At 41.4% G+C, this 27,386-nt stretch overlaps 1 protein-coding gene across 6 annotated transcripts; it reads right to left on the bottom strand.

The window, feature by feature from the left end:
* ap3d1 (adaptor related protein complex 3 subunit delta 1) lies at positions 1-27,120 on the bottom strand. 6 transcript variants are annotated; one of them, XM_073475912.1, is made up of 35 exons: positions 26,809-27,120; positions 23,814-23,909; positions 22,778-22,858; positions 21,648-21,728; positions 21,427-21,534; positions 21,144-21,273; positions 20,498-20,637; positions 19,938-20,011; positions 19,777-19,826; positions 19,156-19,205; positions 18,773-18,821; positions 16,971-17,116; positions 16,361-16,509; positions 16,012-16,242; positions 15,296-15,527; positions 15,020-15,165; positions 14,769-14,910; positions 13,982-14,053; positions 13,779-13,854; positions 13,386-13,585; positions 12,897-12,970; positions 12,540-12,563; positions 10,391-10,550; positions 10,013-10,153; positions 9,519-9,572; positions 7,188-7,298; positions 6,771-6,926; positions 6,357-6,404; positions 5,660-5,680; positions 5,114-5,303; positions 4,788-4,876; positions 4,276-4,361; positions 3,664-3,785; positions 3,265-3,344; positions 2,308-2,500 (listed from the first exon to the last, which is right to left on the bottom strand). In XM_073475912.1, the coding sequence occupies exons 1-35, from the start codon at positions 26,902-26,904 to the stop codon at positions 2,405-2,407; spliced, it is 3,801 nt and encodes a 1,266-aa protein (XP_073332013.1). In that variant the 5' UTR covers positions 26,905-27,120; the 3' UTR covers positions 2,308-2,404. The 6 variants fall into 6 exon arrangements, with proteins under 6 accessions (XP_073332015.1, XP_073332017.1, XP_073332013.1 ...); XM_073475911.1 differs by having other exon boundaries at positions 10,013-10,156; XM_073475914.1 differs by lacking the exon at positions 5,660-5,680 and having other exon boundaries at positions 1-2,500; positions 10,013-10,156.
* Between the last annotated feature and the right edge of the window lie 266 nt (positions 27,121-27,386).

A 27,386-nucleotide genomic window follows, 5' to 3' on the forward strand; every position in this document is an offset into this window, starting at 1 on the left:
TCACTGTTTTTTTTTTTTTTAATTGTCTGAACTTAGAATAGATAAAAACACAATACCATCAAAAATAGAGAATGGTCAAGTAAACTTCATTAAAAAAAACTAAAGAAAAAAAGGACAAAATGGAATGACAAGTTTTTGTTTGTGTAAGCATGTCGATGCAACAGAAAATAAAAGGGGAAATAAAAAGTGTACATTCCTAATCATGCAATATACAAATTTTAATCAAATATTATGCACAGGAAAAATGATCAGAATTAGGACGACGTATGATTAGAGGGGTTGTTTTTTCAGTTTCACTTAATACCAGTCATTTTCAGGAACAGGGAACACATACATACTTATTTCTATTGACATTCCTGAAATACAGCTGATCACATGTGTATTCAGACTCTACTACTGGACAGAAGATGTCATGGAATGGCTGACCTGATCTTCAGGTCACAGACATCATTATCATAGTTATCTACAATAGCAGACAGATGTGAAGAGGGCCTTACCAGTAACTATGATCAGAGACGCTACCGAGTCAGTTTTTATCTTGCTACTACTGGATTAAGTCGTGCTGGACCGCGTAGTGACCTCAGACATGAATGACACAAACTAAAAACATCAAGTACCTCTGAGAGTCTTCTAAGAGGAGGCCATTTCTTGTTTGTTTTTTAAAAAAAAACAGCCATTCATGTTCATCATTATTACATGTCAATGAAGAAAAAATTGGCAAGGCAGTTTCTGAAGGGAGAAAGGAACATCAGGGTTTATCTGGTTACACGCCAGCTGGGTGTCAGCCAGCCCGGGTGCAGCTACTGTGATGCAAACATCCAAGTGGCACAGGCGTAAAGGTTTCACATGGTTTCACATGAAGACCGACAAAACTTTCTTTCTGCTTTCTGCTGTTGACAGAGTGGAAGCTTCTTTACAGTGGAGGCCACGTCGCCTAATACTGATTGAAAGGGAACCTAAAACCATTCAACAGTCTCTGCTTACAGAGAACTTCAGCAACCTGATATTCAGCTGGTTTTAAGAATAAAGACAGGTTGATATTGTAACTTTGTCGTCCCTTCGCCAGTCAAAGGAGGCAGGACAGTGATGTAACATGGATGGCTCTCTTTAGGCCAGATTATTCTGTCACTACCTTTACCATTTGGTAACAAACATGAGTGCCCTCAGCACCATAGCAGTTTCATAGAAATAACAGTATCCTTCTTTGTATTACAATAATATAACATCTTCTATACAACCGACTAAACCATCTGTGAGTTTAAGAGGACGCTGATCAGGCGGCACTGGCCCGACAGCAAACTGTCTAAGCATTTTCAGACTCCCATGTCTTCAATTCGTGAAAGGATTGATATGTTGGGAGTGCTTGGGGGGTCAAACTGCAGCTTAGCACAGTTGAACACGGAGCGGATATACTGGGGGAGGGAGGTTGGGCTCTACAAGACTCATGATTCGCTGGAGTAGGTCAGACTGCAGGGCTAAGGCACAGAGCATCTACAAATCACCCGTAGCGCCACACAAGGATTCTGTTGAACTAACACTAGCAGATCTGCTCTGAGCCTCGCCAAAAGGCAAGTAGGGCAGCGGCTCGGAAAGAAGTGTAAAACCCATGCCTTATATGTAGCTTTGGTTTCATCTCTGCTCTGTTCTCACTGCAGTTGCTCAGTGTCTGGTCTAGTCCAGGCACCAGGTCAGTGGTGGGCGAGCAGGTTTAGAGTCCCCATTTACCCCCCCAGCTAGGACCATACAGAAAGAGTCAATCACATGGTTTTTCCAGGCCTACAACAGACGAGCAGCACGCACACAGATGTTTAGTGAGCGGAAAGAAAAGGGGTGAGACAAAGGCGCAGACAGGCTTCAGACAAAAATAAAGAGACAAAACAAACAAAAACAAACCAAAAGACAAAAAAACCTTTAACACAGTAAAAACACAATTCAACAGCAAAAGTCCAGTTGCCAACATTACATTACATGACTGTCACAGACTGAATTGCCGACAGAGTGGATGGCGAAGGGGTACACGGCAAAGAGCATCCAGAAACAGGAGCTAAGTATAGAGTCGGAGCAGGGAGGAACAGGGTGAGCTGCTGAGGTTTGAAAAATTAAATTGCATTGCAGAGAAGACGGCGCATGTGCACAGTGAGTCTGTAAAACAACATCAAGTGTCGGGGAGTGACCACAGAGCTCAGAGTGCAGAGGAACAACAGAGTGTGGGACACTGAAGAGGAAGAAGAAGAAGAAGAAGGTAAGGGGAAAGAAATCTTGCGAATCTGAGGACTAATAAATAGGGCGATACTGGAAAGTGCCAGCCGCAGTGTTTTCGTAACATGATTATGTTGTGTTTCAGCGAGGGAGGAGGGGGCGGCATGGAGGGGTCGGGGGGGCACCCTGGGGCTGTCGGACACAATCAGCACTGAGAGAAGGTCTGCTTGATCTCATCCAGCACATTCCCAAGCAGCGTCGGCTCGTCACATTTAGCGTCAATGGACACTGTCTGACCAGACTGGGAGGAATGATAAAGGAGAGAGAGACAGAGAGAATATCGAGGTCACATTCTAAAATACCATTTTTTTTTATACACAGGGTTCCCACACTGTCTTCAACATCAAATTTATGGTCTTACATGGATCAAGGTTAATAACAATACAACACTGAGAGTTATCATAATGAGAACTAGCTGAAGCTCACAGACAACAATTAAAAATAGAGAGGAATGTCTGAACACAATGTCTGAACACATCTCTATTGTGCAGGAGAAACACAAGCAGAGAGCAGAACGTAGCCTGTTGACTAACAGTTATGTGAAAAAAAAAAAAGAAAAAAAGAAGGCAAAAGAACTTCAATTTCTATTATCGCTCAAAATATATTAATTCAAGAACTTCCAATGACCCACGTCTATTTCTTTCTATTTTCAACAACTTTCAAGGCCTTAATTTTCTCCTTCAAATTCATAAACTTTCAGCAATTTCAAGGACCCATGGGCACCCTTTTTTCAAAAAATAATTGGTTATGGTTATGAATAACTTTGAGGAAAAGTTCACCCAAAAATGAACATTCAGACATTTTTTACTCACTGTATCTTCACTGTAGCTGCTCAGCTAAACGCATTAGCCCGCACCTCATTTAAAGTAGGTACACAAGTCGCATGTGCATCAAGGGTGTAAATATGTGTCAAATGTGTTTTGATAATGACTACATTTCCATTTTTGGGTGAACTTTTTCCTTTAATCACAGAGGATACGGGAGGTGTTTCATTGGTTCACTCACAGTTTTGACCAGCAGACAGACATGGTGACCCTGGATAGACCTGCTGTACATTGAGGCACAGGAGTCGATTCTCTCCACAACTAATCCAGAGAGACAAAAAAGAACAGAAGTGTCAGCAGCACATCATCATTAATCAGACTGTTCTCAACTTTCCTTGTAAATTACATGGTTTACTACATGGGTGGGGCTTACTGAGCCTGCACAATTTAATGCTGCAAGCTGACTTCAAACATACTAAATGGACTTCCAATACTTTCCTATGATGGTCATAAGTTTCTGACAAACGCTGTATTGTTAAATTCTGTATATGGAACGCCCAACCCATCTGCTACCCTGACGTTTCTGGACAAAAGTCTCTCACTTGAGACCAATAGGAAATGGCCTTGTGTGTTTATGTACCAGAGAAATGGTGGTGGAAGCAGATCCTGGCCAGTAGGTGGTGGAAGGGCATGTTGACTCCCTCCAGTCTGACGGAGCTGCACTTCAGGTCGCCCGACTCCAGCAGCTTCGCAAACGCATCACTGAAAAAACAAAGCAACAGAAACTCAGTTTTCAATTACTCCTCAGCCAAAACATGACAAAGATCGAAGACAACTCAGAAACTAATGGCCAATGTTTGCCTAATGTACTGCAGATATTCATGGTCCCCAGATGAGACACTTTAATGTGTCTGGTGACTTTCCCCTAGTGCCACCGTCAATCATACATTTCCAATTTTACATAGAAAATGGAAAACTTTAATGGGTGAACTGACATGAAAGTTACTAAACCTATCCCTGGTGCCCAGTGGAGAACCCATTTACATTTTGGACACCACTCTTAAGCCATACTGCAAATACTACAACTCCTTTACTGAAAAGAATTCTATAAAGGCACACAGTCATAAAACCAAAGGGGAAAAACTGTTCGGATATACATGACTGTCCTGGAGAGAATTAAATTGCTAGTATGCATTTTCCTTTTTTTTATGTAGTGTGGAAGGTTTTTCACACAGAAACTTAAATCACCAACCTGTAGCAAGGAGTAGTGATTAGGTAGGAGGTGCAGGTAAAGTGCAGTTTAAAATCCAGTTTCTCATGAGTAGAGGAGTCCTCGTTCTGTAGGAAAACAACAACAAATGCAGGTGATCGATGAAGTAACGTGGCACTTGATTGATTCTTCCTCGGCCTGCAGACCTGCACAGAGATCTGGGTGAAGGGTCAATGCTGAAGTACACAGTTTCTATACCACTGCACCACCCTGCTGACCTTGAGATGTTTAAACACATCAGTGGAATCAGCAAAATGGAAACAAGATCCACAAGATCCAACCAGTCTGATTTATGTTTGACATTCTCCCCTTTTTCAATATTGTTTAATTAGTTGCTACCCGTCCTCACAATGTCAGAGCATAAAAAAAAATTAAGAAATCATAATTAGATAATAATATTTGAAACCAGTCATAGCTTCCAAATAGGATAGCAAAATATGAAAAAAGAAACCAAGTTTGTTTTTGTGAGTGTATATCTGTGTTTTCCTACTGACCTTTACTATAAAGGTGAGGGTTCCCTTCAGCTTCTGTGGCATAACGATGCTCTGCACAGTGAAGACAAATCGCGCCTCATTGGAGACCCCTGAAGCACAAAGTTCACAATTAAGTGAGGTCTTAAAGAGATCTGACATCTCAGTGTACTTAACACAAAGAACTTCCCACTGATGTCTGCTTCCAACTGTAAAATTAGTGAAAACTTGACATTTGATAACTCAAAAATTAGAACACAATGACAAAATGCACAATATATTTGTTCATGTGTCTTGTTGGGAAATCAAACCTTCTATTAAAGATCTGCATTTTACAGATAATCACTGACCAGGTGGAAGTTGGAAGGGGACGGTTAGGCCATCATGTGGACCCGACCCCTCTGGCCTCTGCAGCTTGGAGTTGAGGGAGTCCAGGACGTTGAACTCCATGGATTTGAGGAAGCTGTCACACTTGTTTTCAAATATAACAGACACCACCACCTGACTGCCATCCTGAAGATTTCCCTGGATGTCGTACACCTTAGGAAGAGGAAGAAAACAGAAAATTATTTTCATTTTTAAATACATTTATTTACACCTGGAATTACTGATGAAACTGATGTCTAAACCTCGCTCATGGTGTTTTATAAACTGAACTATTTAGAGAAGGCATACACAGCAAATCTGATTCATACAACCAACATCAAAGCACACATCACTGTTTCCAAGAAACCAGTCTGAGAAGCACAAGAAGAAAATCACAAGAACAGAATCATTCTTAGAAACTTTCACATAGTCTGCCAGAGGCAAGTCTGAAGAGCAACAGCAACAGAGAGAAACGCAGCTAGAAAAGAGATTAATTAATATTCTGTCACCGACAGAACTTTAAGAAGTACCTCATCAGCATCCTCCATCATCTTTAAGAAAGAGAGAAAAGGAGAGATCTGCATACATTGTTTTTTTTTTTTTTAATGCTGCTGTTACCTTAGATAACTTTTGCATTAATCAACAGCCTAAACATGAAATTAGCATGCCCGATTCAACATTTGTGTACACAGAGGTGTAAAGGTTAGAATTGGCTAAATGTTACGGGAAAGTTCATTTTATTATTGGTTATAACATTTGACTTATTATTGCAGAGATGGGTACACAGTGGCAACCCAAAAACCGAGTCAATTAAGGGCAGATGTCACATGTGGTCAATCAGATGATCAAATATGTTTATCCCTCAAAAGCGTGTGTTGTAATCTAGCAAGCAAAGATATTTATAGTTTAAACCTTGTTATCATCCCTGTTATACAGTCAAATCAAATTCTATTTTTATATAGTCCAACATCACAATCACATTGCTACAGTGGGCTTTGTCAAGTCAATGAAAGAATGTTAATATGATTAAATCAGGTAGATGATGAATTCTTGACGCAATCTGATGTCTGACACTTTCATTCAAATTCATGTGCTGCTTTGACATTCCTGCTGGAGAAGTTTGAACACAGCTTTAGAATAAAATGTTATCATAACCAAATAAAATTAAAAAATGAATTTTCAGAACCCACTGGTGAAGGTAGCAGCGTTTCAATCGCCATCACTCACCATCTTGATGTAGGAGTTCTCAGCCAGCAGGCAGTAATTGGACATGGGCTGAAAGGAGAGACGAGCTCAGGTCAGATCAGGCATTCTCTGTCACTCAGTATGCTAACTAGGAAACAGGAGCTGGTTCTACCTAGTTGATGCATAACAAGCAAGTTGTGTGTGTGTGTGTGAGTGTGAGAGAGAGAGAGTCTGCAGCAGCCAGGGGTTTTAAACAGTGGTGCTTGGAGGGTAGAGATCAGAATGATGAGAAAGGATACTGCCTTCGCTCAGAATTAACTTAATTGCAGCTTCATAACAATATGAAATCAAGAGGAAAGTACAGAATGACGCAAGGATGCTACTTTATCAATACATAAATTAAAAGCAGGTTGAGCAGGTAAGGCTGATTATTCAACGCTGATGACAAACACTGACCGGCAGAGGCTCTTCCTCCTCCACAGTGCCATTCTGCACCGACTCCTCTCCACCTCCATCACTGTGGTGATGATGGTGATGATGCTTCTTCTTCTTCTTCTTCTCCTTCTCTTCCTTCTCCTTTTTCTGCTTCTTCTTCTTGTGTTTGGAGGACTTCTTAACATTGGAAACCCACAAGGAAAATGGAGACAAATGATTAGAAATTCAAGGAGATTAAAAACTGAAACACAGCTGCCAGTAGAATTCCTCCAGAGACCACAGAAGAACTGGCAGGTCTCTGATACATCATTTACACAAACTTGCGAGAATAAGAGCTGCCAATAATCTGCATCCTGTCAGGTCACTGTGAACTGGAGTCTCTAGCACTGCAGCCTGACTTTCTACTTGATAATTATTGCATCATCGGTGGTGACTCACAGTCTCCTCCATCTCGGTGTCTTTGGGCTCATCGGGCTCAGAGTCTGGCGCCGTGCCAGAGGTGGCCTCGGGCATGGGGGATGCTTCTGCTGCTGCTACTGTTGCTGTTTCCTGTTCACACACACACCACCACCACCACAGAAACACATTACGGCATTAGCAGTGAACAACCATAGCATGGAACACATACAGTAGTGTTTGCCAATTCTGTGTCAATAGAGGTAAGTGAAGTTAGTGAGTCCACTCAGCCATTCATAAAAACGTCATTCATGATCAGCTGCAACCTACTGAGCTCTGTGATACCGCAAACATAACTACATAGCTACTACACTGAGAACATTACATGCAAGACTAAAAACCAACCAAAAGAGCTGAACCGCAAATGAGCCAACAAGTATGGTATATGTCTGTAGGTGTCTGTACATGGGCAGTGGCTTTGGGACTGCTGGATCGACTCTACAAACCAGCCACACTAGCTGCTGCTAACAGATTAAAAAAGCCTGATTTACAGGATTCTACTAACTGCCGACGTACAGTATATACTAATGTAGCTCCCTATGAAGCAATTCTGATCTTTTCTGCTCTTCTGACAGCAAAACAAGTCTTCCACATTGACATGTTGAGGAATGTCTTCTCCTGTTTCTAGGTCAGAAGTGCTCTAACTTTGGGGCTGACAGCTCACACGTTTCAAAACCAAATTCCTCAAAACCGAAGTTAATATGGCCGACAGGCCTGGTTTTACTGAAAACACCCAAAAGTGCAACGTCAGTGCTAACAACAGTTGTAAATTTCAAAAGCCATCTTTTATGGTTCAAGGGAAAGCAGGGCTCGAGGGTGCCACTGTTTAAGTCGCACATGCACCAAAAAATCTGTCAGGTGTGCCTACACTATTTACTTTTGCTTTTTGTTTCTAAGGTCTTTTAAATTTTCTTAATGTGTTATTATCTTATTTTAATGCATTTCTATGTCTCTGTAAAGCACTTTCAATTGCCTTCTGTCTGAATATAAATACACTTGCCTTGCAATTAAAGTGAATGTAATTTGTTGTTGCATGTGCTGTGATTTAAAAAAGCATGTGTTTTCACCTTTATTCCTGTTTATAATTATTTACATGATGTGTTAAGGAATTAAATTAAAATGTATTGTTGGGTGCACCGAAATTTTGTCGTGTACCTGAATGAAAAAAGTTTGGCGCACCAGTGCAACCAGTGTGAATCAATACCACCGAATACCATGGTGCTAGCAATGCATTAGCTTAGCTTAGCTTCGCATAAAGACTGGAAACACCTGACCTGGCTGTGTTCAAAGGTAACATTTCCTTGATCTCAAACAATAAAGGAAGTGCCTTTCTAAAAAAAAAAAAAAAAAGGGGCAGTATTTTAATTTGTTTTATTATAACTTAAGAGCAAGTTAGAGTTATCTTGTAAACAAGGAAAAGTTCTGTTTACAGTCAGTTATGCATCCTTGAGGTTTAACAAACATTGAATGCATATCCTAAAATATCTGCAAAAATTCAGAATTGTTTACATTGCTGCTTAATAACTAGCGGCTTTCTTCTTCACTGCCTTTGTCAGGGTGTGGCTACATTACCACATCAAATGTCGATCAGCAAAAAAGCTGAAATTTGGGTATTGCACTGCCAATGTGTGCATCCGTGCGTGTGCAAACAAATCAGAGACTTACTCACAAGGACAATGCTCCACAGTGCCACAAGTGTCCAAAAATTCCACAAGCTACCTTTAACACTTCTACTTCAAGGAATTTTTGTGTTTCACTGTGTACAGTTCTGACACTGAAAAGGTCAAACAGAAACAAAGACGAGCAACATGTGATCATGGAGGAAGCAGTCAGAAGACACATGTGGTGACGACAGGAATAACAAGAAACTGACTCCAGACCAGTTTCCAGGGAACCTCAGACAACCTCCGCTCACTCGTCGCCACCACTGACACAACGATAACAACAACAACATTTACTTTGACCTCAAGACCGACACGACACCCAGCGAGCAAAACAAAAGCTGAGGAAGAGAACCACTGGCATTGTGAGACAAACACACACATACTGTGCACACATGCTAGAAAATATAGGAAGGCTGAAGAATGAGAGAGGAAAGTGTTTGTGACCTGTGAAAGAGAGGAAGTTGTGTCAAAAAGGTGAGGAAGATGTGAAAAAAAAAAACAAGTGATTCAAACAAAGAGGCAATAGAGGGAGAACGTAAGGCAAAAACCAACGTATGAGGTAGATATATAAAACATGGGAGTTATGAAAGAGGGACGTAGAGATGAGGGTAGAAGAGAGAGATGGAGAGAGAGAGGGGGGCGACTCAACCTGGGTGTTAGAGGGCACTGGAGCGTTTGAGAGCCAGAAATCCAGATCCGAAACCTAGAAAAGGGAGGGAGGGAGAGGAGTGCGAGGAGGTGAGAGGGGTGAGGGCCAAACAGGTTCTATATCTTTCTACTATTCATGAAAATGGACACAGAGATTACACTGTTCTATTTCATGAATAAATCAAGTATTTGGCAAGAGGCCGCACAGTCAGCTACCAGGACACTGATACTTGATCACTAAAGCTGATTGAAAGACGGGCTGGGAAGAAGCAATGGGAGCGTTGAGTCAATGACAATGATCAAAGATATCTGTTGGCATGTAAACCTTTCAGCAGAAATTGTAGAATAATGATATTCTTAAACCATTTTTAAATCAGGAATTTTACATTAGATTATTTAATTTGATCAGAATTCTGGGTCAAATCAGATCTAAAAAACATAATCTCTGTTGCTAGGTAGGAAACAGCCTTGCTCCACCCTTTTGTAAGGACGTACCTCAGCACTAGTAGAGGTGGGTGGTGCTGCCACCTCATTGGTTTCTTCTGATTGGACCACAGGCTCCTCTGCCTCACCCCCAAGAAGATCCTCCCCCTTTTCTTCATGTTTGTGTTTCTTCTTCTTCTTCTCTTCTTTGCTCTTCTGCCAAAACAACAAGAGGATAAATTCAGCTGCATGTCACAATAAGGTTGGGAACCTCAACCGCTGACTCATCATGTCATCATGGTTGACAGCTCTCCTTATTGTTTTTCCCCTTACTGAGACAGCTTCATAAAAATGATTTACTGGTTTTTAGAAGCGGTTTCATCAGTTCGACAGAATGAGGTGAGCGTGGTTTCCAAGAAGACAGAAGAATAATCCTGTTGATATCCTCACCTTCCTGTCCCTGTCTTTATCCTTCTTCTTCTCTCTCTTTTCTTTGCTGCTCTTCTTCTTGGGCTCCTGTGAAGCGGCATCTCCATCTTCGGTTGGGCTTTTTGGAGCCTCTGCTGCACGGTGTGACCTGACTGGTAGCTTCTCACTGTCTGCAAGTGGCCTGGATAAACAAACATGCACAGTTTCACAATTTGACTTTGTTTTGATGAAGATGTACGAGGTAATGATGCTCCACTCGGAGTTAGTGCCATCATCTGGAAAACATTTTTTGAACTTCCTGTTTTTTTTTTTTCTCATCTGTTAGAAAAGGGGAACAAGGGTTGTAGGGGGCAGCAATCCTCTGTATTCAGGCGCATATTCTTCACTGTGCAGCAGCCAGGTCTCATTCAAAGCACTGAGTTAAGCCATTCTTCCAACAGAGCTAGAAGCATTGGGAATTCCCAGACAGCTAGAAACTACACCAATACATTCCTCCATATTGAACTGATGAGCTGTCAAGTTTATTTCCCCATGCCTGACCCTTTATAGAGGTAATGACATGCACTGCAGCCCTCTGCTGGTTATTCTCTATAAAGACACAAAGATATATGTCACTAACCCCAGCCTGGATAATAATGCTTGTACAGTTTTATCGGTCTTTATTACCTCCCCAGGGAGGTACTGTTTTTACCCGTGTCTGTTTGTTGGTTGGTTGATGGGTCTCGGCCCAGAATAGGCCGCATTGTGCTTTATGTGTTTTTCACTTTCTTTAACATTACTAGACAGTGTGTTTCTTCACGTTTTCTCCACATATACTCCAATATCATAACATGTACTCTGGGTTCAAACACACCAATGATGCTACAAACACTGATAAAACGTGGGTGCCTGCTCCAATGTTTCCACAGATCTCCGTTTCTGCCCGTCCAACACTGAAAACGCTGTTTCTGAATATTGTCACCTCAGAAGAGTTTTCCAAAAGCTCCGTTTTCAGTAACCTACAATGCTGTTTACATGTGTATGAATGGACAAAACACATAGAAAAACTTAAGAAATGTCTTAAGAAATACCTGTGTAAGTGATGACACTTATTTGATTTAACTGGCATGAGCCAACACTTATATATGCACTTGTGTGTACAAACCTTGTATTCATTTACTATAGGAAACAGAAACAGGAGCTTTCATAGAATGTGTGTGTCTGTATACATGACAATAATGTCTAATATATGCAGTAGTTTCTAGGATTGTTCTACAAAAGAGACATCAGACAAACCCTGAAACTGACCTGAGACTGACGAAGGACGCAGGCTTTAATACCACCAAATTAGTCAGTCATCTGACTAATAATGTTTAAACTATTAGAGAGCCATTTCTATTGAGGACAGCTGTCAGTGAATGAAAGCTATGGCATATAAATGTATGACTACTACATTTTCCTCTAGATGTTTACAAAAACTCCTGCACAATCTCTACTCTTCATTTCTTAATCTAAAGCCAAGCCTTGTACAATTCAAATGATCTAAACCAATGAAGGGCACATGTGCATGTTATTTCCAACAAGGTCAGGCAGGGAGCATCCACTTAAAAAACAGCTGGTGAGAATTTGGAGGCATGGCAAGTCTATCAAACTCTACTGAGTAGGACCTTGGAAATGAGAGCAAAACAATTGTACTACCTAACCCCTAGGATGAGTTTCCTTAAAGCACAGTGATGCTGATGATCTTTTCAGAAACAAGAGTCAGAATGCTTTTAGGAACCTATTCCAGGAGGGCAAGTAGTGAAAGAATAAGTCCTGAGAACATCAGCAGCAGTCAAAATGATTTCTATGACACTAAGAAACTCTTATGAAAGAGATATCTTCTTTTATGAGAATTCTTCTTCCTTAAAAGTACAGGAACAGAGTGATATGCTGCTGATATTGTCAAGCTTATAGAAGCAGGGTAAGAGCAAAGGCATACTGGATATTATTTTAGGCTATAATGAGCAATAGACATTGATAATACAGGGAAAGAAGAGCAAAAAGAGGAAGCAGGTATTGCAAACTCCAAACAAGGAAAGAAAGGACAGCTACGTTAGTGGGAGGAGCAAGACAGCTATTTAGAGAGATAGAAAGAGAGGCAATCCATGTGAAGTCGGAGCCCAGGTCCTCTGGCTGAGGTGCTACTCACCTGCGTGCAGCCGCTTCCACCAAGCTGCCCACACAAAGAGGCAGTAAATGGGTGTGTGTAGGCATAGAGAGGAGGAAGCAGAAAGCAGAACGCCATGAGAAAGAGTGAGAGGAGGGAAAGGGCCAAGTCTCATCGACTGTGACATTATGGCTAGGAACTAGGTCAGGAATAAATGCAGAAAATATCCAGATTATAAAGAAATCTTAGAGGATTCGACTTCAGTGTTGCTTAGCTCTAAATCTGGATGGTTAGCTCAGTCAGCAAATGACAGGTTACATTATGTGCTTAAATCAAGAGTTAATTTACACAAATGTCTTGATTATGTGTAGAATTAGGATCTACATGGTGTGGACTCACTTGTCCAGGTCGATGTCCAGGGCTTTATGAGGGTCATTAGGGTCTTTGTCATCATCATCACTGGGTAAGGCATTCTGAAGTAATGAGAAGGTGAAATCAATGAACAGAGTTAATAACTTTCTAAATAAATCTTTAACTACAACACACAAAATGTGAAGACATCTGTTGAGATATTGACTTCGAGTCTCAGAGCTGAGAACCCAACAAACTAAACAAGCAATAGGTATAATAAGGTATTTAATTCTGACTGAGACACATTCAATCTCAATTGCTATGCTTTGGTCAATAAAGAGGTCAGAGTAATGTGTAAACAGCAATATAATTCAGAGAGGTGAACGGATGTCTCTTCCATCTTTTCACAGTAAATTACAGTTTTATGTAGAGTTCAAGTGTAGTGTAGTGTACAGAATCAAACTGAAATCAAATATACTTTTAATACTATGAGTGAGGGTGCCTGTCAAATCAAGTTAAATTAAGTGTCAAGTGTACCTCTGGCATCTCCTCGGTAACAATGTCGACCTGGTGCGCAGGTGTGATGTCCTCCTCACTCTCTGGGCCCGAATCATGTTTCTTCCCTCGTCCGCTGCGCTTTTCTTTCCTCTTTTTCTTCTCCTTCTTTTTCTTCTCTGCCCTCTCTTTCTGCCGACGCTCCTCCTCCAGTTTCACGTACTGGTCAGACATGGGCAGACCTGTGGGGCGAATGAAAGCAAAGTGTGCAGTTTTATTTTAATAATTAGACAAATAAAAAAGAAAATCAGCAGAGTAAGAACCGATGACGATAAAAGGGGAAAATAGCATTTATTTTGCACCTGAAGCCATTTTGATTTCACTATAAATTAAGTGAAGTAACGGTTTTGTCGTAGTCTTAAAACAGTGTCTCACCTGGGACTTTGAGAGGCACACTGAGGTCAATCTGTACGACTGGGATGTGCTCTACTCCCGGTGCTTCCTGGTACACCTACACAGAAGAAACATCCATATAAAGCATTAATTGCTCTTAATACCACTGTTTGTTATCGCATACATTTCATCGTCAAGTCCAGCAGACTGGATTCAACATAGACGTGTTCTCTGGGTAAGCACACCTTCTGAGAGGATGGGGAGGCCTTGATGTAGAACGGGTTGTTGGCTTGCTCCTGCTTCCTGGCTTCTCTCCTCTGGGAGGTGGGGGGGAAAAAACAGCTGCATGAATAAATCAATGAAGGCAAATCCTTCCTCATTTATAGCATGAAAGGGGAACCACATAGGAAGACAGATTTACAGTAGAACTCAGAGAAAGTCAATAAATAGATATGGACCGCATGATTGTGTGTTTAGATTTTATGTCCAATTTTTGCATCTTATATGAATGTCTTGACTATTTCCAGTTAGATGTGGTGAAAATAAAATTACACTACAACATACAAATCCACACAAAAAAATGTATTCATAAGACAGTAACAAAACTAAAACAATTAAAAGGGTTCATATAGAAACAGTTAAGACAAAAATAATTCGAACAATAAAAAACAGTGGTAAGTGTTTAACACACTACTACAAAGTGTGTAGTCTTAAAACCCGGACATGATTTAGCATTTTTGCACTTTCAGTTCCCTCATCTCACAGTCAATGGGATATTTTTTTTAGGTTTTTGGTTAGAAACCTGGAATAAGATCTGCTTCAGTGAATTTTATGTTCTGTTTTACGGCATAATAAATCAGTACATAGCACAATCGTGACTTTACAAAGCTTTGCTTAAAAAAGGCAGTTGCTAAGACTACAGATATTGTCAGGGACATCAAACATCATCGCACCCAACACAGAAACTCATGCCATTCATAAAACTAAATTTCTTTTTCAATTTGGAAATGCCACAATCATCAACCAGCTTACCCTCGCCAGTTCCTTCTCATCCACCTCTTCTCGACGGGGGCGGGAGTGTTTAGGCTCCTCCTTTGCAAAAATAGCCTTGGGCTGCTCATCCTCAGACTCGCTCTCAGATGGAGGCTCGTTGATCCAGGCGTCCAAGTCCAGACTGCACAAAGAAAGTCAGTTACACTTCAAAGTTATGAACAAGTGCTAGTGGGTTTACCATCATGACAAATCATTTTAAAATGTAGTGTTTTTTTAATGAGCCAACTCACCCTTCAGGAACAGGCACTTTCTTCTGTGCCTTGGGGGCTACAGGGTTGAGTTCTCCAGCAAACAGAGCACTGACCTCCTCCGCTACCTCTACGTCCTTCTGCTGCAGTTTCTGGATGTACTTGACCAGTTGCAGGATGCAAGACGCCTAAGGACAGGGGATGAGACAGATGTGAAGATTAGCAGATTTATTTACCAGTTTTCTAGTTAGTAGGTAAACTTGTCAACAAAGCCAAAAAAAAAAATAAGCATCTATACTTTGTAGATCTCCATCTTACCCTCTCCTGCACCTCCAGGTTGGCACTCTGGACAAACAGCGGCAGCCTGTCTATCATCAGTTGGCTCGTTTCCTGTGCTGCTGTGCCGTCTGTGTTCCCCTCCTGGCTCTTCAGCACAGTGGCAAACAGCTTGGCTGCGTTCTGCACATACACCGCCTGGATGTGGCCTGGTAACGTGGCCACCTTAGGCCGCAGCATGGCCTCTAGAGTCTGCATCGGGTTCTCCAGGTGTCTAAGAAGACAGTGTAGATTAAGAGAAAGCCTGACTAAAAACTACATTGAATCACAATACCGATGCAATTTCCAGAATGAAGGTTAATAAAAAAGGAGCAAGTGTGTCAAAGAGCTTTGAAAATGGCCATTTAATTTAGAGACAGATTTGCATTGCTGTGCGTAAAGAAAACTAAAGCGTCAACTGTCAATCAGGTTAGACTGCCATGACTGGGCTAGTTTTTACTTGGATGACAAAAGAGGAAGAAAATACAGATGTGCAGAGTGCTGTATCTTAACCAAGCGGTCAGTCATTTCCCTCTGGCTTCATTGTTAAAGCAACTGGGGTCATGGGATAGCTTGTCAATATACTGTCGTGAATTTTTTATGTAGGATCACTGAATTACTTAACATTCACCTTCCCTTTCACTGCCTTATATGCTCATGCCTTCTTTCATCTTACACCAGTATGTAAAAGGACATCCCAATGAGATAAATCGACGTACTCTGAGAATTCACCACAGATCCAGGCTGCCGCATACAACACTTCACAGATGCCCATACGCTGCATGTTGCCTGTCAACAGGTGGGCGTTGTCCAGTAGAGTGGCCATCTGGGCAACAGCAAAGCCTCGGATGGCTTTGACCCGAATAGCCACATCCAGCATCTGAGAGGCGATGAGGTGGCCATGCCGTGTGCCCTCTAATCGGGTCAGCTCCACGAGGATACTGATGTACCTGTCAGGCAGATGAGAAGAGGCACAGGTGGAAAACATGTCACAGAGGGGAAAATAACATCAAAGTCGGAATTAAATATAAGACGATGCTGGTGTCGAGTAACTGCTGGGAGACTGACCATTCAAAGTTAGTGATGTACTGGTAGTTGCTCTGGCTGCAGATGTCGATGATCTTGGTGAGCAGCTCGTCTCTGTAGGTGGTTCCTTCTGCTTTGTCCACATGCAGCATCAGTTTCTTTACAATCTCCATCAAGTTCTTTTTGGATACCTTGGAGAGCACACACCAGTTCAACAAAAGTCAGATCATAGGCAAGAATTTAAAAGAGATTATTAATTTTTCTTTGGCAGAGAGAACATTTTCAAAACAGCTTTAAAACTAAGAGGGCACAGTCGACCACATAAAATCTTATACAATGAATAAATCACAGAATTTGTCTTGTTTCTATGCCATGGAGTAGCTGGCCAGCAACTGTGCAATTCCCCCGACAAAGCTATAGTAACCAATCAAGTAAATTAACAATTAATGTCTCATAAAACAGTGCAAATGACAGGTGAACTGTGCAGTCAACCATTCTAACAATTGAGGTAATTTTCTGAAATAAAATCTGACAGTGGAACCAAGATTATATGGTACTAAAAATCCAAGTATGCAACATTACATAAACTGAATTAAGTGAAAAATGCTGATATAAACAAACTGATGTGTATGAACATATGTCTGCTACATACCATGCCATAGAGCAGGTCTAGAGCTCTCAGGCGGATGGACTCATCCTTGTCATCCAGACACTGGAGGATGAGGTCCTTATGAGACTGTACTGACTTGGGGTGGGTCTTCAGGATCTTTGACATGGCCAGCAGGCCCAGGTACTTCACTAAAGAAAAATATCAATACACATGGCCTCAGCGTATTTAAATACAGATATACATCCGGCCTTAGCTCTCCGAACCCTATCAAGCAAAAGTATATTTATTTCTATCTGAACATTATTCTCTTCATTAACAACAAGTTTGTCTTTATAAGATTTTCTTAATCAAGTTCCTCTGATATATAAACATGACTTGATGTGATACAATATTTAGTTGTATATAAAGTATATTCAGTTTACACTACATTACATCTAGTCACTCTATAAAGCCTCACTGGTTGCATATACAATCTATTAAATCGTATGGAAGTGACAAACTAAATATCGCAAAGGAAAGGAACACAAAACATACAGGACAATGTAAAGGACACACAAACACATACACACGGTACAACACACACACAGACACACACTGGACACAGTAGTTTTGTTTTGCTTCATCCTCCGCTCTATCCCCGGAAGATTTTCCTACATCCCAAACAGGTTTTTAAAGATTCCGAAATCTGCTGAGTCATGACCTTCTGTCGATCATCTAATCTGGCAGAGACAAACGCCTCTCAGGTTCTTGGATCAATAAGTGTGTGATGGTAGTGACCTTGGGGCGAGGCTGGTCACTGCAGTGAATACGTATGCAGAAATGACCGGACGCTGAGAGGCAGCCTCTGAATCTACCTCTGCTATGACAGGAGCAGTTTAACTGCAACTTTCTCTCAGTGAGAAAGTGGAATTGAGCGATGAAATGTGATATGGACAAAGCCGACATTTCAAAGATTGTTTACTACACTCTTGTCTTCACTTGATGCCTTTTCAGGATTATTTCTGTTCATTGAGAACATTTTGAAAATTAATTTAAAGTGACACAAGAGAGGAATAAATCTATTGCATTTAGTTACACTAAAATCATTGACTTAATGGTCATTGACATACATTGCAAAACATCTAAAGCGTTAAGAATGACACTGCTGGTTTCATTCATTTCGTCTTAATTAAACTTAAATGTCTTCAAATTTTGCCTGCAAAGTGATGGAAGGACTTCCATTATGGCCTTTACAGCCTCATGTGTGTAACTTTACCTTAATTATTTCATCAGCAAAGTATCTTCACGGTCCAGAGAGGGTGTAATCTTTCACCTACTTTACTTATCTGCATTGGAAAGTGTAAACCAAGCAGCTATGAGAGCCAATAACAAACGTAGTGTAAGGATTAACAAAATCTAAAACCACAGGTACACAGTCTGCTCTATTAACATCATAGGTCTATGGTCTACACACACAACTATCTATGTATGGGTGTCCAGATAACTCGAATGGCTGGATTCAGCATGCTCCGCTTCAACTGGGAGTGTATTTATAGAGCCAAGCCCTATGTTTGTGAAGCACAAACTGGAAACCCCTTTCAGACTGAAGCAACAAACCAGGAAAACGCTGCTGTATGTTGTTTACTCCATGTGTCATACACAGGATTAATGTGTGAAAGGGGTAGATGTGACTCAAGTGAAATGGTATTCTAAGCTGGCCACTTAATTGAGAGTGGGAAGGTGATAAGGTTCGAGTTATCCAGAGTCAGGGGGTCTACGTTGTTGTCGTCTAAAAGGGTGAACTGTTCCAGAAACACGCAGACAATGAGAAAATGACACACTGCAGGCATTGACAGAGGGCTCACAGTTCTGGTCCGAGTCTTCTATCAGGATTCGCAGTTTCTGCACACAGAGCTGAGGAGGGAGAGACAGATACAGACAGAGAGAGACGGAGAGAGAAGGAAGGGGTGTGGTGTTAACATCACTGTAAACCTTTTCAACACCAGTTTCATTCTTGTCATGCAGGCAGACAAACAAAAGTGGGAGAAATGGGGCCTACACTATGGTGCAAAATTACTTTTTCATGCTTTAGTGACAGTCACAAGAACAGCTTTATGAGTCTTGCTGGCCTGTATGATAGTTGCTGTGTCTCTGGTGAAAGCATGCATTCTGGTTCAACTGGAGTGGAAAGGTTTATTATCAGCTAAATCACATGAAAGTGCAGATGAAGTGGATCTCACAGGCTTACCTGGATACTAGCACTGTGGTTAGGCATCCCAGAGGACAAGGAAATCAACACTGTAATGTGGAACAAAGAAGATATTAGACCTGATTCTGAACTTTTAAAAAAACCTTTAAAAGATGTGAAATTAGTCTACATTTGTTTATAAGAGGCAACAACTTGATGCTAAAGATTTTGATATTGTTGTTAAAGCAACATTATGTAACTATTTAACCTTAATATGACAGCTTCAAAATCATTTTGATGAAAAAGACAGAATGCCCGAACAAGAGGCCAGACAACAGTAAATCTCGGACTGGCTTTTAGTTTTTAGCAAAGGTTTTGCAGAAAAAAGGTGTCAGACAGACGCCAAGCTGGTCTTCCTGCTGTTGGGACTAGAAAGTAATATTAGCTAGCTTGTTTAGTTGGCTCGCTAGTTTTTGATCAGAAGTAATCCAAATATTACATGTATACAGCTTATTCATATCCATATTTACGACAGATGTGTATAAGTGCATTGCACTAAGCGCAGGGGAGCAAGGTCGCAAAAAATACCAATTCTCGCATAATGTTGCTTTAACTACTAAACCAAACACACATTCAGGATGAAGGAGATCACTACATTGCACACAGAATACCAGTACTGACCTGCAATCACAGTGTTGACACATTCATACAGCAGAGACATGGCGGATGTACTGTGAGAGAGGAGGACAGGGCAAGAAACGGAGAAAGTGCAGATTATTAGTGATCTAACCGTCAGATCAAACTGCTGTGATAAAGTTAATAATTTAAGGATTTCATCTCACCTGTGGATAAGGTTCGTAAGAGGTTCAATCAGCTTCTTCCCCAACCGTGGCTCCAGTGGTGTGAGTGCACCAAACTGTAAAACACACATAGAAAATGCCGTGACACACAGTTGTATATCTCTTACATCAGACTTAACACTTTTCTAAAATTAAAACTCCTCTTGAATACTTTCCTGTCTGATCATAATCACTAATGGATTCAAGGAGTTATATTGTGAAAATGTGCTTTAATTTGTATTTGACACTTTCTCTGGTCACATGAATACAACTTGCTATGCAATGCAACCAGTCATGTGACTTCATTTCTTTTTGGTTGACTAAGGCAAACATCGATAGAGGAACTAGTATCAATTCCTCTTTTATGATGGATTTATCCCTGCATGGTTGGTGCAATACAGGGAGTGTCAAACAAGAATCGTGGCTTGGTGGTGCACAGTATAGAGTATGTTGCTGTGTATCTCTTTGCTATAGTAGACAGAGAAATATAAGACCATGTGTATAATTTCTACACAGATCCAGGAACTTTAAAAAGGCAGTTTTCTTGTATCCTGTTGACATACCAGCTTGATGATCTTAATGAGAACCCAGTTATTAGTAGAGGAGGTCATGAGTTTGAAGAAGAGAGGGGCCAGGGACAGGTAGTTCTTGGGATTTCTCCGAGCCAGCTCACAGATAACGTTTACCGCTGCAGACTGGACACCTACAGAGGAGAAAATACATTAGATATGAACAAATAAATAAATAAATAAATTTTAAAAAACGATTAAAAAAGGTAGCAGAACAAATGGAGAAAATACCAGTTTATTAGACATAGCTTGAAGCTTAAAACTATGGTTTGTGTTGACTGAGTTAGAGTGAATTAAGTACAGTGGCTACAAAACAGCGCTGCTCCAATATCGCAGTATAAAATCTCTACAGTAGCCATTAATGAAGCCCTTCAGAAACTCAGACCAGTAAATATTGCCTCTCTGACACAGTAAACAAGTGTGACACCACCACTGCCAGATAAATGTCCTGTGAAATGCTTTTATCTGTGCAACAAAAATAGTCCTGTGAGTTCCCAGACAAGCCCTGGCAGTTTTACAAATGAGCCTTCCTTAATCTCATATTCTTAGTTGCTGAATAATTCATGGGGTTCAGGTGACAGAGAACGCCGGCCCACCGGCGTTTCCAGCCGAGTCTACCATGCAGTGTCTTTCCTAATACCTGGGTCTGGGTCCTCCAGTTTCTCCTTGAGCCTGGGGAAAGCAGGGCGCAGGGACTCGGGGTACTTCAGAAACACTTTGTACATGATCAACACCGCTTTCTTTCTGATGTAGGGTTTAGTGTGGGACATCTAGAGTAGGGAAAAAGCAAAGCGAGTACAGACAGTTCAGTTCAAACTCTTGAATGCAAATATAAAGATGCAGGAGAACTTAAGTGGAGAAATCGTGTCAGGAAAAAAGCAACAGAGCAGTCCTTGTTCGTAAAACTCTTCTCCATGACTCACCAGTGTCATGATGTCATTGGCCAGGTCCCGAGCCAGGTCAGGCGTCACAAAACAAGACAGGCCGGTGAGGGCAACACCTGTGTCGTACTGGTTGGGACTGCTGAGATCCTGCGAAACAAAAAGATAAAAATAGGAACAGTTCGTTAGACTGAAAATGTTGGCCGAGGGATGAAAAACAGTCACTGAGGGTGCAGAATGGAAATAAAAAAAAAATCACTGACCTTTCGGATCTGATTGGTTGTCAGCATGATGACATCAGTGCTCTCATGAAAGCACTGTGAGGCCGCCAGGTAGCCAATCCTCTGTAGGAAGAGAAGCAGGCAGAAGGCATTATATACTGGTGCTATTATCAAAGATATTATTACAAACATTCGTCAACCTGCAGCAGTTCCATGGAGATTTACCAACACGGTATGTAGGATCTGCTGATACTATTCTTTGTGCTATTTTTGGGTCAGTATATATGTGGAGAAATGTACTTTAATTCTACAGAAAGGGACCGTTTTTGAGACTTATTGTAACTCAACAACAATTTCTTTACCATTTTCTGGTATTTTATAAGAAAACATAATTACTTTATTACGGACACACAGATGAAGGTCCAGAGCCCAATACAAACAGATACAATACATACATTACAAATATACTAAAATAGAAATTAAAAGAAAAAATAAATACATAGCAATACATAGGCCATTGCAAATTCATAAAGGAGAAAAAAAGTCAGCAAACATACACCGACATACAAACAGGACCGCCGGGGGCTCCAGAGTCAGGATGAAAACTTGACAGAGCTCAACATTGGGTTGGCTAAGGCCTGAATAATACCATGTTTATAGAGCAAAAGATTAATCTTGAAAATAATGGGGGAGATTATTCAATAATGAAAATAATTGGTCATAATGTCATACTATGGCAACAGACAACCTTCCCCCCAAAGCATTTCGAAGTGGTATTATTGTTCTGCTTTCCTCCGAGTAGCAACTACCAGCGACACAGGATAAAATGTGATTTTTACTCATTCATTGAGTCTGTAATGGAGACGTGACAGCAGACAGAAATGGTGCCAGACAGCCAGCCTGACTGGATTGAGAGTCTGCCTTCATTATCCCGAGAGATTTCGTGCCCAGTGGCAGACAAAATAGCACAAAGAGAGGTTTATATGGAACCTATCTAAATGACGGTGGTGTCATTATTCTACAGCCATTACATTGTGCAATCAACATTTAGTTCATAACGATCCATTAAAGCAAAAAAAAAAAAAAGAAAGTCTATTGCCAGTTTCATCCAGAAAGTGATCAGGCTGAACGTTCTGAGATCTGCATTTCAGAGACTTATATTCCAATTGTACCTTGTATGTGAACTTGGAGGAACTCATGACTTCAACGATGTTGAAAGCGGCCCAGCTGACATCATAGCCCAGCATCTGAAGCTGTAACACAGAAAAGAAAGGACAGATAGAGAGAGATGTGGGTGAATAAACAGAGAAGAGAGGAGAGGGGCTCTATGATGTCCCTATGGTGCACAGAGAGACTAAATGATTTGAACTGAAAGGTCTCAAAGTGAGCACAGATCCATGCCAATTGCATCAAGTCATCTAAAACTAAATGTGGGCCTAGGCTATAAATAGAATGAGTGCTTTTCATTTTAACAGAAATTGTACACTGTTCTCAATAAGTGCCGGCCGCTGGCTATCAGGCTGTGCAGTGACTAATCCTGAGCTATAAAATTAAACATGCAGGTGCAGCTTTGTACCTGTTTTATATATTAGTCACTTCTATCTGCCCCTGATGAGGCCTTGAGCGTAAACAATGGGCTTTGATTCAGAAAGATGCCGTTTGAATAGAAAAGAAAACATACAGGTGCATCTCAAAAAAATTGAATTTCATGGAAAAGTTCATTTTTTTCTCCATAATTTAATTCAATAAGTGAAAATTTCATATATTCTAGATTCATTACTCATAAAGTGAAATATTTCAAGCCTTTTTTAGTTTCAATTTGGATGATTACGGCTTACAGCTCATGAAAATCAAAAATCCAGTATCTCAAAACATTAGAATATTACATAAGACCAATCAAAAAAAAGGATTTATAAAACAGATGTGTCGACCTTCTGAAAAGTATGTTCATTTATGCACTCAATACTTGGTCTTGGCTCCTTTTGCACGAATTACTGCATCAATGTGGCGTGGCATGGAGGCAATCAGTCCATACAGTATGGAGATGCTCATTTCCTTACAACCCTGCTTGTGCTACAGGAATAAAGACACAGGCTCAGAGGTGGGCTTACACTGAGAGTCATTCACTGGCTGGTGTCTATGTGTATCAGTGCCTTTGTAATCAAGTAGAAGTGACAGACAGCGAGAGTAAGTGTTGAGAGATCTTACGTAGGTGAGCTTGCACACAGCATTGGCTTTGACAGCGATGTTGTCCTGCTTGAGCTCCTGTTTGATCTCATCGATGCACGTGGAGATGTACTTGGCCTGAGGGTAGACAAAGGAGAAAAAGGACAAACAACACACGAGATCAGATTAGGAGGTGGAGTGATATCCGGAGTGGGAGCCTGCTACCAAGCACCAGAGCAGGAACATGCTGGAAAATCCTGGTCTGTGTGTTGTTGCTATCAAAGATACCAGCTAGCAGAGGTCGAGCTGTACACTTTATAAAGCCGTAATGCAGGTTTCATCTCTTAGTATGCTTCTGGTGTTGGCCTTTCACTTTGGGCTTTAAGTTAAAAATTAAACCCAAGTCACGAGTCATTGACATTGGATCAAAGTTAATCCAAGTTTAATATGAATATGGTAGTATACTAAACTAAGAGATCGAACAATACTTGATTTTCGGGGCAGATACTAAAAAATTCCGATTTCAATACATCTGCTGATAGACACACATTTTTTGCAGTGATCCCTCAAATGTGGTTATCAAACATTTGTAATGAAGACAGGATGTATTTCTGTGATAAGCCAATATCGGCCGATAATAATGGCTAACAAAACATATCGGTTAGGCTCTAGATAAAATACGTAATATGGATCCCCTTTTCCAAGTTGCAGTTGAAATATGTTATGTGGCTTTGGCTTGTTGACCAAGAAAGTTTCCCTCCCCGATGGCCATCACCGATACGCATTAAATGGTACTGCTTGTCTATGAGATAATCACCATAGAACAGATTGAAAAAGTGTTAACCTGCCTACGCTTTCAGAGCAAAAAATATTAAAACATGAGAAAAAGATTGAACAGTATCATTCTAATTACACATTTGCTAAAAACAGGCTGTTTTATTTGAGTCATAAGGTAACGGGTGACTCATCAGCTCGACCATCCTTTAAAGCATTTTAACAAATGAGTGTTGTTCCAGGAGCCCCCACGCCTGAATGAATGATAGAAACATAGCTGCTCTTCTGAAGGTACATTTCATTCAAACATTTAAACCTGTAGCTATCGGTCAGCCTCGTAAAACAAACACATACACATATAGCTTTGTGGAGCGTGAGTGTGTGTGCCGGTCATGTGTGCGCAGTCATGAGACAGCACAGTGACAGGAGGAGGTCGAGGAGGGGGAGGACTGAGCTCTGCTGCTGCTCCTGTGGCTAGCGGGGCTGGATTCAACCAGTCACCAGACACACACAGAGTGCTTCTCCATCACACTTGTTTTCAATGACCAATTCAGAACCCATCGAAATAACTGAAATATTTGTCAAAGGGCCAACAAAGACAATCTTTCAGCCACTAACGCAGACTGACCGAGCTGGACATACACTTGAAGGTCTAATAATCTCCCAACTAGAAACGAGTGAAGTGAAGGTGAATAATGCTACACCCACAAGATGCCCGTTACGTATAAGCCTAAAATTCTTCCTCAGAATTACCCTTAGGACATATTCACACCTTTCTTCGATATGGCTGCTGTTTTCCGAAAGGCGTGGGAGGCAGAGTGAATGAATGAACCGAGCAAAGACTTAGCACACACATGAAAAATAAACAGTGTATGTGAAGCTGTGGGCAGGCCAGGAAAAAGGTCAACACACACTCGGGCGTGCGCACACACACAGCGTATTAATATTTCAGCAAACTGTCCACTGTTGACTGGGCAACCACCACCTTATCTAGGCTAACCCAGGTAGGGTTACCACTGGCGAACAGCTTAGCCCATACATTGAATCAAGAGATCAAGGATTGATAGCCTCGAACAACACAGCTGATCCTCATCTCTAGAGACACTGAGACTAAAAAATCCAAGCAAAACATGAATACAGCTGATTAGATCTGCTGGTTTTGTCTGGAAATTGGTTTTCTGATGAGAACAAGACGTCGAGACAGAAACCCAAAAGCTGCCCTCAGAGTCGGACACGCTACCTCGACATTTCACACCTGACCTACAGCTAGAGACAGGTGAGCACAACCCAGGGATCCTGCCTTACATGGGGTTAGACATAGCCGACACACACAGCTTGTGAGAGGAGCAGGCTGCTGTGGGAGATGGAAACGTGGCTGCCCCAAACAGTGCCCTCTAATGGCCCATCCCACCCTCCTCCAGCTTCAGTCTGGTGCTGTGATCATCCTGTCATCACCACCATCAGACCTGTGGCAGGGATGACATCAGCTTCAACCACCAACAGGGTGTTAAAAATGAAGGCACTGGCTGACTCATTTCACATGAAGTTTATATAGGATGCAATGTTCATATAAAACACCCAGACAGATCACATCTGCTGTTTTTTCCCCCCTTCTTTTCAATTAAAGTGAACAAGATGGACAAGCAATGCGTCTTTCACACACACAGAGCACCACAACATCCATTTAGCAGTTGAGTGATTCATGACAACATCGCTGTAAACCCCTCTATACTTCTCCCAAATTAATCTGTACCTAAAGGCCGACAACAGATACAGTTGTCAAGTAGTTGCCTGATGGTTACGGGTGGTCACATTAGCAGTGGTTATCCTCTGGTATGATCTCTGCTAGAAGAGTATCTAATCTCCTGCTGAATTGTGATAATCTATCCAGCTGCTTCCTCTAACTGGTCAGTTAGCCAGGTTAGCTAGCTGTCAGCACAACAAGTCCCCTTGCTTAAAACCCTGACAGGTAAGGTTACCACAAAGTAGGCAGCGGTTTGCGACTCCTAACATGTTGTTTAACAAACGTTAAATTAGCATTGTGTGTTTGCACTAGCCGCTAAAAACGACTGTTTTGAGCATCCGTTAGCTAGCGGGTTAGCTGGCCAGCCTACCTAACGTTAATTTACCCAGCGTTAGCTATTAACGTTAGCTAGCTAGTCAGCGACAACGGCGTCGGCAATATGTGTTGACGTGAAAGACATCAATGAATGCGAGCTTCAAAATGTTCCGGGTGGCAGTGTTAGCTCGTCGGTCGTTTTACCTCATCTTCCTTGTGGTTCCTAATGCCACGTACTAAATCCTGAAGGTTTTTATCGAACATCCGATCGATGCTCCCTTTGACAATCTTCAAAGCCATGTCTGTCTGTGACTGGTACCGCTTCTGTCCTGCGGGGCCAAGCGCCTTCCAGAGGTCTAGTGGGTGCCGACCGACCCGCTAGACTGTCTCTCATCCACCCGGGACCGTGCGTGCAGGATCCGCTGCTGTTTACCAAACCCGGGCAGATGAAGCTGAGGCCAGACGGGGCGTCCTGTGCTGTGCAGAGACGCTGGCAATGGATCAGTGTAGGAAATGGCTGACAAAATGGCGTCTGAAGTCAGCTGACTTGAGTATTATGCGAGATTCTCATATGGGAATCAGGGGAATTAAAGGTCTAGTGCCCCCAGTTCAGAGTAGTAGACCATTTGGAAATAGTGAGAAACTCTTTTAAATAAAAAATAAGAAATACACTTTTCGTTTAAAAGTGTGTGCTACAATCTATCATAATAACAGCAGGAAGTCCCATTAATGATCCTCATGACATTTCAACATAGTAATTCACAAGCCTACACTAAATGAAG

The sequence above is a fragment of the Pagrus major genome, chromosome 11, assembly GCF_040436345.1.
Source record: "Pagrus major chromosome 11, Pma_NU_1.0".
Classification (NCBI taxonomy): Eukaryota; Metazoa; Chordata; class Actinopteri; order Spariformes; family Sparidae; genus Pagrus; species Pagrus major.